General features: G+C 37.7%; 1 protein-coding gene across 1 annotated transcript in view; it reads right to left on the reverse strand.

The window, feature by feature from the left end:
- Window positions 1-14080, reverse strand: part of COL26A1 (collagen type XXVI alpha 1 chain) — a 216355-nt gene that overhangs the window by 150997 nt on the left and 51278 nt on the right. The window contains exon 3 of the mRNA XM_072429704.1: window positions 5563-5666. Within this exon, the coding sequence (XP_072285805.1) occupies window positions 5563-5666 (104 nt within the window). The remainder of the gene's footprint in view (window positions 1-5562; window positions 5667-14080) is intronic.

A 14080-nucleotide genomic window follows, 5' to 3' on the forward strand; every position in this document is an offset into this window, starting at 1 on the left:
CAGGATCAGATATCTGGAGCTGTCTCGGTGAGTACTTTTTTAATTTACCGGTATGTATGCTTTTATTTTCTTTTTCTCCTAGGTCTTATTTTCGGGGTAGGTCTAATATTAGGGCAGGTTTACAAAATAGTGCTAGGTCTTACTTTCGGGGTAGGTCTTATTTTCGGGGAAACACGGTATTAAAAAACGTAATTTCTATTTAATGCCAAACTTTGCCCCTAAATCTAAAAGAGAACATAGTACCCTTGGTCATCACGCTCTAATTCAACTAAGAACCAATTTGTATGGTGACTTGGTGTTGCCCGGCCCCTTTAAACCTTTTAAATTTACTAGAGGCTACTAAAACTGCCCCTCAATTTGATGATCCAAAAAATAAGATAAAAATACAGGTCAGAACAGAAATGTTAAAAAACAGGTTGGTCACTAGTTGCATGACAGAGGAACCAGTTTTTAAAAGTCACCATGTGCTCTGCGGGATAAGCATACATTTTTGGCCATGGTACAGTTCACTTCTTATTTTGGTGCCGCAGGCACTTTATAGTTACCTGTGTCATCTTTTAACCCTGCGAGCTGATCTGTATAGCAGATATGTACAGGTGCCTCCACCCCATTTTAAGAGTAGCCATGCAGCTCCAAATCTCAGGGCACTCTGTTGGAAATTGTAACAAAATATTGATCCTGATCTGGTACACCATCTTCTGCCCCCACAAACACTTATAGGTCAGTGATGCCACCCAACAATCTTAGTGGTTAATCGGGAATCATTGGGGACCATAATACAATTATGTAAGGTTTCAGAGGAACTCTGGAAATAAAATCAAATTGAGTGCAGGAACCTGGAGGTATCAGTTATGTGAACCAAGATAAGCTGTCACAAGGTTAGTTAAAATGTTTTTGTAACTTTAAAAAAAACTAAATTTTTCATCAACATAAATTTAATCAAAATTAAACCTTCACAATACAAACCCCTCATATCATATCTTTCCCACTCCAATTAGCAAACAGTATTTTACTTGAAGATACTAAAATAGAACATTTAACTGAAAAGAGCCCACGCAATATGGATAAGTAGGAAAATTCAAGTTTCAATCAAGGCTGCCAAACACCGTCAAGGTTGGACAGGCTTTCCTTAGATAAACAATATTATTTTACTAAAGAGCATCATTTACTATCGGAATAAAGCATTTGAGAACTGGTTCTTGAGGAACCTTCCAACAAATAAAAATAACTTTCCAGGCATATAACAGTAGTAATCGAAACATGAATCATGGATGTGTCCTTGGAACAAATGAGCCGATAAATATTGCAGACATACTTGAGTGGTACAAAGAACCTTTAATCCCAATTTGGAGAAAATATATGTATGCATCTGCAATTAATCATTTATGACAGCTGCAAGACCAAAATTTATTAAATCAGGTAGCATCATCAACCTTTTACAAAGTTAGAGAAAAATGCATCTTATATAGTTGGGATAGTATACTGTACAGTACTATACAATATGGAAAACATATTTGGATTGAGACTTGTTCTCAATTATTCGCATAAGATAAAAATATCTCATAATCAAAGCGACAAAACTGCTTTTCATGGTTTCTCTTCGAGTTGAAAAAAATGAAATGCAGCAACATCTTTTAATGGAACAAACTAAACCATTCTGGGGCCAGATAAGTTTTTAAGGAAAAGCTCTATAGTGATGGGGAAACCCAAGATTAAAGATTACTAGGTTTACCTAAATATATCAAATTATTAGAATGTTCACAATGGGGGTGGGGTATAGTTTATTTACAGCATGCTATGCATAGAAAATGTATATCCATATACATAGAAAAGATAGCAAAGAAATTGACGTTAACTCCCAGTAAACAAAAACCCATAGAATAATAGGGTAATTGTGGTTGTCTAATGACTGTGTAGTTATTGAATTTTACAATCTAAAGCCCTACTGGATTGTAGTTTAATTCAGATAAATGCATCCTAGGTGAATAAAAAAAAATTGCAACTGGATTGTTTTAGAAAGCAGCAACAGATTATGTAGAAGGGCCTGTCCCTTGCATTAATTCTGCAGAGAAGTACCCTTGCTCTGTGTGTGCAAGGGTAGAGCTAGATCTCTCCAGTTATCAGGGGGCATAGGTATACCTCCCAACCTTAGATTTCATATAAGGGGCAAAGTAGCACACGTAATGGCAAAATGTGGGTATCACTACAGAGAGATGAATATTGAGCATGATTTCAAGGGGTACAGTCAGGGTGGGATATGTACTTTTTTCTCCCCTAGGCTAGTTAGCTTGTTCTAGAAGTACAAATATATGACTATGATGATAACTAGGAAGTCAATGGGTTAGAACCATGATGGTTGTGGGCAGAACAGCCCAATTCTTAACACATTTATGTACTATAATGATAATGTTACAGGTGTGATAGCAGGGAAATTGCCATTCCTGGTGGCCATAGCACCCTAGGCCATGGTCTAGGTGGCCTTGTGAGAAATCCAACCCTGGGTACAGTTACACACACACAATTCTCAGATGGACTGTTTTCCTAATGTACTGAAGCAGAAATTACTAATAGAGATTTTATAATACATAAAACTCATCTGCATTTGGATCACAATAATGGCATTATGTGCTTCCAGAGAGAAATCAAGGGTATTCCAACTTTTGTAAGACTTTGGGCCTGCTTTATCAATGCTCTCCAAACCTGGAAAAGATAAACTATCATGGGAAAACCATCCCAAGAAGTTAATAAGTAAACTTGGAATAGATCTGGACCAAGATTGGAAACATTTGCCAACTAATAGCAAGCTATTTTTAGGAAAACATTTCCAGATTTGTTGGATCACCCAGGTTCTCCCATGATAGATCTTCTAAAGTCTTGGAGAGCGATAGTAAAACAGACCCACCTTACATGTATTTAGACTGGAAACTGTAAGTTCATGTGGTCCTTGCATATCTGTTTTACGTAGTCCTCCAGCAAATTTCTGTGTTTTCCCTAAGGTGCTGTGCCACCATCTTTACCTCTGATGGTATTAGGACCTGGCTGCCTCTTGCTTGATTTCTGCAGCTGACTGAGTGATCACTTGACAACACCCCCAATCCTTCCCCCCAAAGACTATGCAGTAGGAGACTTCACAAATGTGCAGAAGATTTGATACTGTTAGGTTTGCTCTTACTGCTTTCTGCTATATATGAATTGGGAATCCCAGCCAGAAGCTGAAGCTGTCAGTCAAACTTGCCTGGAAGATTTGATTTTATATAAAAAAGTAAATAAAACACATAATAAAAAAATGTAACACTTTTTAATAACAGGTTAGGTTTTTAATAAGAAAGTCGAATTTCTTTTGAAAGGTAAGCTTTCAGTTTGACAAGCCAAAATGAATGGAATCATGAAATATAGACAAATTTAATGGCAGAACTGAGCAGACTCCCTGTTAAAATGTATAACTGCTAATGCTGTTCATGGTTTCAGTTCTGCTTATTTTATGGTAAATTTGGCAGAAGGAGACACCAGACTCACTGTAAGTGAAATCATTATTTACATATGAAAGTATTAACATGTCCAAGGGGAAATATCTTCTCCTTCAAAATCTCATAATGTTCATAAAGAACTGGCATAGCCTCTTATGTTACACAGCCAATGTGCAACAGATCTGTGCTGTCCATTATGTCATCTATGGATCCTTCTTTTCAAGAAAATCTTACACAGCAGGACAAATCATTTTTATTGTATTGACTGAACACCTGGTAGCTAATTTAATACGGAGGAATGTAAATGTTTTAAAAGGTGAGGAAACAATGTAACTGGAATTTGTACCAAGATTACCATACAGAGAAACCGTACTTCTAAGATAATATAACATTTCTCTATAGTTGTGTGTCTCAAATGTATTGTATTTCCTTTTTCACACTGGAGGAGTGTACTTTTATACTTTTATTTCCAGTATCCAATACAGTATGTCTAGGAGATATTAGGTATTCAACATATGAGATTTTTCAATAATGCAAAATAAAAAGGAAATCAGAGATTGATATTGGATTCAGTGCCTCCTTGGGGACAGGGATGTATTGATAATGCAATTTTAATCTTCAGTATTTATTGCAAGCCTAATTACATCTAAATGAATATTTAGAAATAGGGTGACCACTTACCCCAGGAAATGATAAGATGTACATATGTAAAGTAATAATGTGATGTAAGATTGTAAGCTCATTTGGCACTTCCCTCCCCTTGCTGCATCTATCGCTAATGCTTGTCTTGGCATTGGAATACAGAAGCTATGCTGAATTGCTTTATTACTTTTTTATGATTTTATGAATTAGTATCACATCTTTTTATCTTTTTAAATGATATGGGAAGGTAAATTATTTTTTTCCAGAATAGATAAAGATATACATTTGACATCAACGTTTCCTAAAATCCTTGCAATGTGTATAGATCACCTGTAGAATGTTTTACCTTAATGAAACTTGATGTAGTGCTGCACTGACTTACCTTTACCAGAACAAGCACAGAAAGAATAGCGCAAAACATAGAATAGGTTTCATTTTGTAGGGTATAACAGTATATTAGTATTCTTTTTTTATATTTTTTGTTTGCCAGATTTTATGTTAAATGCATGAAATATTTAAGAAACACACCGGTATTTAAAATTGATTTTCATGAGATACTTTATAAAGTTCCTTTTACAACAAATATGAGAATAGAAAGAAAGGGATATATATCGCCCTCTTGTGTCCATGTGTGCTATGATGCTTATGTCCTTTTTGATAAAGCAGTCACTTGTTTCCCTCTATAATTCTGCAGAGTGGCAGCATTGCAGGCAGGTACAGCAAAGTAACCATTGGAAATGGTAGAAACAATTTCTATATTTTCTTTATATCCCTTATTTAGGAGCACCCCTGCCACCACAGTGTCAGCACATAAGTCCTGCGTAAATCTTTTTGACCTTCACCCAATTCTATCTAAACCAGACAGTAAGGGGTAATGGTGTCAAGCCACCCAGCTGGCAGCTCAGCAAACAAAATTGCAGATATTCAACCAGCAATTACACAACCAAAAGGGTCATGCCACTTTTGTGAACAGTGCCATGAACTGCTGCAGCTGTGTGCAAAAAAAAAAAAAGGGCCCCAACCTTTCCTATTTATTTGAATGGGAGAGGTTGTGACTGCAGTTGAGCTCACTGCGAAATGCTTCAGCTCACCATGGGTCTGAAATGGCCCTAGGAGTCTTCAAGAGATATACAGTAGCAATGAGTGACTTAGCTCACCACACTACCCATAAATAAACAAAATGACACTCAGATAGTGCAACTTTTACCAATATAAAAGTGGCAATCAGATTTAAAAAGTGGAGAGAAAAATCACTACCTCTTCATAAATAGGACCTATCTTCCAGTATAGAATCTCAAAGAGGGGCTTAGTTCAGACTCTCTATGTAGCCAGTAAAAAGTATGACCAGAAGCTGTAGTTACAGATTTCATCTGCAGTACCATCTAATGGTGGAGGATAGTATTACAGCTAGTGCAGTTAGACAGTTAAGTAAAAATGAGGTATATATTCTTACCTTCTTCACAGTTACTTCCAGTAAAACCCGGGCAGCATCTCCATTCCATTGTGGTGACTGTACGATAGGACATTTTATACACAGGTCTCATGAGAGTCCTATAACTAATAGAAACACAAACTAAGTCTGTTTCTGCAAGTCTAAAAACATAAAATTTAAAACATTTTTTAGTCAGGTAAATAATCAGTATGCTAAAATGAAATGACAACAAATATCACATAGAAAAAAATATAAAGTTATAACAATATATAAGAAATAATTATATTTTAACATATAATATAAGTGCATATTTATTACACACAGTAGTTGTAGTAGTAATTTACAAGATAAAACTGTCCCTTATAGGTTTGGATGACATCAGTGAAAAAACAGGTATTTGCTTTATATTATTGAAGCTGTCAAAAGCCTGTGCCTGGTCCAGACTCAGAACATAAAAGAGAAACGTATTTGTATGACAGCCTGAAGGATATATTACCAACATTTCAGAAAAAAATGGTTTCTGAGAATCACTGAGAAGGATAAAGGATCACTCTACTAAAAAAAACAAAACAACTCAATAAAGTGTAATGAATCATTTTCTCTATTGCAAACCAAGCTAGTGTGAGCTGCTTCCCCCACCTCTTAGATTGTAAGCTCTTCGGGGCAGGGTCCTCTCCTCCTCCTGTGTCACTTTCTGTTTCTGTCTATCATTTTCAACCCCTATTTAATGTATAGCGCTGCATAATATTTTGGTGCTATATAAATACTGTTACCGGTAATTATTAAATAAATAAAATAAATACTGTAGGATTTTTCAATTCCTAAGAGCTTAGTAGTTTGTATGTTCCCCCATATTAGTAGTTCAGTATGTGCTCCTCATCTTTGTGTGGGTTTACTTCAGGCACTACAGTTTACTCCCACATAAACATGCTGTTAGGTTCAATGGTTGTCCTCCTGTTCCTTTATCCATCTCAGTTTTTTTGATTTTTTTATTTTCTTTATCTGTTGTTATTACATGGCTGCAAAAAATGTTCCTTTCAGGCTGTAAAGGGAATGAAGGGATTATATTTAAATCTGTTACCATGTTAGTTCCTTTTTCACCCAGACTGCAGACCCTCCAAACCATAATGTGGCTCATCTAAGTCAAGAAAAAATCAACAAGGGTGTCCTTAAAAGATGATATGCATAATTTAAGCCAAATAAGTATCTGTCTGAATCCGATTTGAACTGTGCGCCTTGATGTCTGGTTCTATTGTAAAACTATACAAAAGCTCACCTAACTACAAATACTGAATTAAGTACCTAACCTGTTTAAAAATATAATAACATGTTACAACAAAGGTTGTATGCATCTGTCTATTGAGTCACAGTTACACAATGGTGAATAAATATTACTTGGTTCCATAAGGATACTTAGTCACTGCCAAATCTGTAGGAAGTGAATACCTACATAACAAAGTTTGAAGTTTAACAATATAATAATATATCATAGTAACATATATAATATAATAGTATAACATATATATCTATATTATTACTAATATAATATAATAGTAACAAACAATAACACTTTTATATGAAAACAAAACAATAGAAGGAATGGCTGCACTGCAATGTATTAAAGAAAGTGCAGTTTTTTTCAGCATAGATAGACAAGACGTACCCCACCATGATTCTGCCCTCTGTGATGCTCTTTATGTGAAATGAATGATGGAGCCCATTCAAGAGGAAATGTATCAGAGAGGATGGAGATAAAGCAAGCTATGTCTTGTGTATCCTTGCTAAATAAAATGTTCTTGGATATCTTAGAGTGTGGCCAAAGCTGGATCAGGCGACAACTCAGTAAAACTCTTCAGCTTGTAAGTGGTGTCACTTTCACTTTTCCAGTGAAGATCTAATAAATGTTTTTGTAAAACACTGCAATCATTCCATGGTATAAGATATGGTCCAAACACGTAGACACATCCAGGATTATTTTAGTGCCGCACAGACAGTGGGACATTTTCAAACAAAAAATGGATTCAGAAAACTAGTGTCTATTTTAGATACATTTAGGGTTCTATTTATAAAACAGGGAATCTGACTCTTCCTCAAACATTCCCTTTTAGGAATCTTCCAAGTCCATGTTTTTCAATTGTAGTAATTGTTTCTCGCCAGGGAATGTATGAAGGATTGTCAGATTCCCTATTTTATAAATCGAGAGCCTAGTGTAGTGTAAATTGGCCTTTATTTTGGAGCAAACCTATATAGAGCAACTTTGAGCATTTGTTCAAATCAGAACCTTAAGTTACATGGGCCATAAAATGCAAAGTAACAGACTGGCATGGTGTGGACCCTCAAGGCACCGGCATTATGTGCTTGAATTTTGAACAAGATCTTGAAGCAGTGGATTCAAAGTCATTTTGCTATTGCATGGCATCACATTGCTTTATTCTTTACTCTAACAAATGATTGTAAAATCATAGAAAAGCATCTCAAACAAATGGATCCCCAAATAATCCCCAATGCAAAACATTTTCCTCTAAAAGAATACTGCAATGGGCATGCTTCTGTGTTCCTGTGTGCACAAACTCTTTAATTTATTTCTACATTTAAAAAATTTCCAAGCTTAATATTGCACTACAACTGGATTTCAGAGAATGAATTATGAATTTGGCCAAGATTTGCAAATTATGCTGTACATGCTGTATTTGGTAAAATTTGGGTTGTGCCTGCAAAGCCTTATAAAAGAATGATATAATATGACTAATTGAAACATTACCCTAGTTGATTGAATTATTCCTGGACCTTCTAGAGGTTTATAAGGGTGTGATGATGTTGGCAGTTATCACAACCAGCTGCTAAGATTAAATTATTGCCATTTACAGTATGTCAAGTTTTGTGCTATTACTTTTCTCATCTATGAGGAATAAGACAAATTTACTGGTGGATTCATGGCATGCAAGTTACCGTCCATAGAGTATTTTAGTAAATCAAAACATATTACAACCTTTGCTCAATCACATTTTGATTTTTTAAAAATAGGAAAGTTCTGCCCCACCCTCGAAGAGAACCCAACCATTTTATATTGACAGCCAATTTTTAATTTCACTCTATGTCATAGCAATTTGTGGTGCTGCTAGAACAATTGGAAAGAGTGTGGTATTTGTAAAACTTTATTAAGGTTTTTAGATTTCACTCAACTGCTGAAGACAGGCTGGTCTCCAGGGAGATCTTTCATGACTGATCAAAAATGTTAGAAGTGCCAAATATGAAGAGTCAGAGATGAAATTAAATTTTGTTATCCCTTTTTGTTTTTTGTTTTTCTAAATAAATGATCCAACTTGTTTCAGGTTCCTATTGTTCCTTAGAGCTAAGTAAAATATCACATATAGAGTTCATAAAGGTTTCCAATTTATGGTTTTAGTCCTTGTGAATAATTTACTTAGAATGTAACAAGTCAGCTATAACAATCCAATTAATGGTGGCAATAAGAAACAGAGAGGGAAAGATACATCAGTCAACTCAAAATCTGCTCATGATCATCATTATCAATAAAATGTTTTTTAAAGTTCCTGCACTTCTTTTGTGACCAAAGTTATTCAGTATTTTTATGCTATATGGAAGCCCATTAGATAACTTACAAACTACATGTTAGGAGGCGCCCTCTGGATGATCCCAGACGATGTCTCACCGCAGGAGGGTGCATGCAGCCTATTCCTTCTGGCAATTGTGTTTGCATTAGCACTGGGATTTCAGGATCAGTGCCCTGAGGGTTGCTGCATCTCTGTAGCAGGGATTTTTCCCTCTGCACTGAGGCTGCACAGCTAAAGGGAATTGCAGCTGTATGCAGCTGATTAGCAGAGTGGTTCTGGTTAATCCCATGCTGCTCTCAGCTCCATCAGATTTGCCTGTTATAGTGTCTGCTGGACTTACCTGTGTTGGATTGATTTTTGAGTATTCTCTGTTACTGACCTGTGCCTGTTCCTGACTATCTGTTAAACTCTGCCTGGACCGACCGCTGCTTGTGACCCCGACTCTGTTTGTGCCTTTCCCTTTGTACTTTGCTGGATGGACTGATTTCCTGTGTTTTTGACCTTGACTTGTTTTTGGATTTCCTGACATTCTGTACTCCGCAATTGTCGGCCCTGTACTCTGTACCGTGTTGGCTGCTGGCCTATCTCCGGACACCATCCCTTGCGCACCAAGTCCTGGGGGCAACCGAGTGCTGGGAGACGCAGCCAGTCCCCCGAGGCTGAGCGGGAGCTCCTATAGGCGATGACTGCGGCATAGATTGGGGGACTGGTGTCTGGGGAATAGTGGTATTGACTCGGGCCTTACACTACATATCCCAGCACTCCAGTTATCATTCCTGGCATTCCTTTAGCTGCACATGCTTATATCTGTGTAATCAAACAAATATTTAGCAGATTGCTCAGCCAAATTCTGCACCATCCAGTGACCAGAAGTAAGGAGCAATGCCCCTTCTACCTGTGCAATCTGTGAATCAGGTTTTTGATTACACAGAAAGGAACATGTACATCTAAAGGGATGCATGGCTATAAAGAACAGGAAGAAGATGTACTTCTATGTTGATGATACCACAGTCATACTACCAGTAGGTTCCCACAGCTCTCTCCACCAAATTGGCCTGTTGGGCTTCCCCACAAGCTATCAGGCTTGGTACTCGCTTTCTGTCAGGCAGTGAGAGGGGTGGATGCAGTTGCACTCCTGGGCTTGCATGTCCATTGCATGGCATGTACACTCACAGACTCAGAAGGAGGAGGAGCTCCTTAAAGGGCCATTGCTATTTTGGCCTCAGAAGTAATGGTAGCTGATGTTGTGACCTTGCATCAGCTGCCCTGTATTCCTACTAATATTATTTGCCCTGACTTTGGCCTAGACCTTAGATACCATTTGCCTGCCTTGATCTTAGCTTAGACCCAAAATTATCTCTGCCTGCCCCCTGCCTTGACCTTTGCTGGGATCTTGGATACCGCTTGCCTGTTGCTTGCCTTGACCTTTGCCTACATCTCGGACTATGCCTGACTACTCTCAGCTCTTACCCCTCCTTGCTGTGGTTGCCTTCCCCTATCTGGACTCAGTTTGTCTTCACCCTGATGCCTCTCCATCCTTTCCTCTCAGGTTGGGTGACCCGAGGGTCATGACCTGGTGAAACCTTGCAGCAAACTGCCCAGTCTCCTATAGGTTACCAGCTCATCACCTCTTGAAGGGTGCCCTGGTGAAGGCCAGGTGTAACTTAGACTCTACCCCTCAGGTTATCACACAGTACCTGCCTGAGGAGGCCTTAACCACTTTATAATATTGTCGTTGTGCCATGCTATTGACATAGAAGACTCAGCAGATAGGAAGACACAGGGAATAGGTTATTTTGGGGAACAGGAGATAGTATCATCACCGGAGAGCAGAAAAACTGGATTCCAAAAAGTTTTTGCCACTGTATTTAATATTGCAAATTAAATCTATTATGTAAAGTATCTGGTGTTGCTGTATAATATTTGTATTTTTAATATTTGCTTTCAATCGCAAGTAAGCATAAATATCCAATCATGGGAAATTGAAAGCCCAGCTCTAACTAAATGTTCTGATTTCTTGTCCAAATAATAGGAAAAGTTTAAATCTTTGATTATTACTGTCTGGAAAATGTCTCCAAAAGGCAAGAGTCAGAGCTTTGTGCTGGTGTTAAAGGAAGTTTTTTTTTTTCTTGGACTGTAAGTGGACCGCAAACTGCAAATTGGCAGCAAGCAGTGATCTACAACGTACAAGTATGGCAACATTAATCGATGGATAGATAGATACGCTAATGACTAATGACTGTAACATGTAGAAAGCAACAAATCACTGCTCTAATTCTTCTTGATGAATCATGAGAAAAAACATCCAACATCTCAGAGTCCAACAGGGCACATAAAAGTAAGCATGTATGACTTAAGTATTTACTGTATGTGGAGCTGCTGACTCCTCAGCTGGATTTATATTCCTTTGTTGTGTCCACAATTAGTGTTTCGCTCTCCAGCATATGGCACTGATCAGATTATTACGCAAGGAACCATAATAAAAATAATAAGGCTGGTGACGGGAAACAGCTGAATACATGGGCCCGATAGCAAGAGCAACATCTGTTTGCGCGAAAATATTCTGTTATCAAATTGATAGTCTCCTGGCAGAAGAGTCATCAGCGGCTTGGCAGATGAAAGTGTGAGCAAGCGCTTGCACAGGATGGCAACAATTAAAAATCAACTCAATTTGGACAAGTTTGGAATACAAGGTCAGATTGATTTCTTTGTTGATAGAACATCTGTACACTGTGTATCCAGTTCTTTTGTTTAAATGCATATCTTGTTTTCTATAACGGGTACTATTTCTATTGCTTTTAGAAGAAATCTTGTACCAATGGAAACCTGTGATTTACTTGGGAGCCCACTGTTTAGTAACATAAATGGGATCTTTTCCCCATTTATGCAGCACACAGTAGGCAGAAACAGAGTTCTGTCTATAGACATCCAACATTCACCCCTTGCAGTCAGATCTACAGCCCAGCCATGAAAGCTCAAGCTTTCCGCTGATTGAAATGCTATGTCTCAGTGGGGCCATATGAGACCTCTACATGGAGACACATGCTTACACATAAAGAGAAAGGGTCCCTTTTTGCAGCATACTAGCGGCATACAAGATTTTTTTCTACTTGATGAATTATAAAAATCTTTATTTTTGATGCACCTGGAATGTATTTATCTACATTTTAAATTAACACTCATTTTTGCCTTTAAACAATCCAGGGCATGCTTGTTTGGTTGTCTAATTACTCCACATCCAGTTAAACAGGCAACGTATCAGAAAAAGGGAACCACCAAATGCAATGTAATGCTGGAAGTTCTGTATTTTGCAGAAAAATGAGATTACAGCACTATATTTCACCAAAGTGCTTTTGAATAAAAGCTGAGAATGCTCAAAGGCTTGCCTTGGGTAATATAATTATTACGGTTATCTGGAATTTCTTTTTACAGAAATCTACTGAAAAAACTTAAGAAAGCTCACAAAGTCTCAGGGTTTTGATTTAAAAAACTCAATAGAAAAAAATAATTGTATTCTGTTATCTGTATTTGGTAAATTTTTGTGATGCTCATATTTAACAAACGTACTTATTTTTTTATTTTAGGGGCTGTTATATTTTTCTTCACATTTAAATGCAGGGTAAGAGGATCTGCAATAGTGACAACTACAGAGTTTGGGACAAACAATAGAAAATTGCTGGGTGGTGCTCATGATTGTCAGCTTTTATTTATGTGGTGAAATAATTTTTAGCAAAAATTAAAAATAACCTGTTGTATTAACTGCTTTAACTTGAGTGTCAGCTAGGGTTGGCCTTCAACATTTTTGTTGTGTAATTAAAGTTCATTTAAAATGGCATGTTCCTTAAAGACTACACTATTCACAGGGTAATAATACTGCGGTGCAATTTCACCCTAAAACAAACAATCTGTGGTACCACTTGGTGAAGTCATATGCACTCCCAGAGGGTGTCTACTGGATTCAGATCTAAGGAACATAGCATAAATGTCTTCGTCATCTGGGAACTTCCAACACATTCTTGGCTCATGAAGCCAGGCATTGTTCTGCACCAGGCCCCACTGAACCAGCATAAGGTATGACAATGGTTCTGCAAATTTCATCCCGATACCTAACAGCAGTCAGAGCACAATTAGCTAGCATGTGGAGGTCAGTGTGGCGTTCCACGAAAATCCCCCCCAGACTATCACTGACCCACTGCCAAACCAGTAATGCTGAATGATGTTGCAGGCAACATAACATTCATTACAGCGTCTCCAGACCCTTACGTTTCATGTCCTTCACACTGCTCAGTGTGCTCCTGATCTCATCTGTAAAGAGAACAGGGTATCTGCCAATTCTTGTGTTCTCTGGCATGGACTAATCAAACTCAGGCCAAATGCCATCCTCATGGAATCTGTTTCTGAATGTCTAGTAATAAACATGCACACAAAAAGCTATACTAGAGGCCATCTTCCAGGGCTCTGGCAAGCTCCTTCTGTTCCTTATCAAACAAATTTGCAAATTGTGGTTGTGAAATGATTTTGCCTTTCTACAGCCTTGTCCAGCTCTCATTGTGTAAAACCCTGTCTCCAGTATGTTCCCCTTGCTCTTAAGACTGTGCTGGGACATGCATCAGACTTTCTTGGATGTGCCTTCCTGGAGGATCTGGAAATACACAGGCTGTCATTGCTGACCTCTCCTTTTAAAAATGTTATCTGCCTGATGATCTTGGTGATCCAATAGCTTCTTAGTCACTCATCTGGAAGTATTCAGATCAGAACTTCTGACTTCACTCTTTCTAATCCTAAACAATTGTGTTAACATTAGTTTTAAGGCTAAATGTCCACTAACATTTTCAACATTGCGTTTTGCTTTACAGCACATTTGAATAGTAAACACATTTGTACTTTGACAGCAAACAAACTGGGCCTGATTTATTAAAGCTCTCCAAGGCTGGAAAGGATAGGCTTTCATCTTTGAAGATGGG

Source organism: Pyxicephalus adspersus, chromosome 1, assembly GCF_032062135.1.
Source record: "Pyxicephalus adspersus chromosome 1, UCB_Pads_2.0, whole genome shotgun sequence".
NCBI lineage: Eukaryota > Metazoa > Chordata > Amphibia > Anura > Pyxicephalidae > Pyxicephalus > Pyxicephalus adspersus.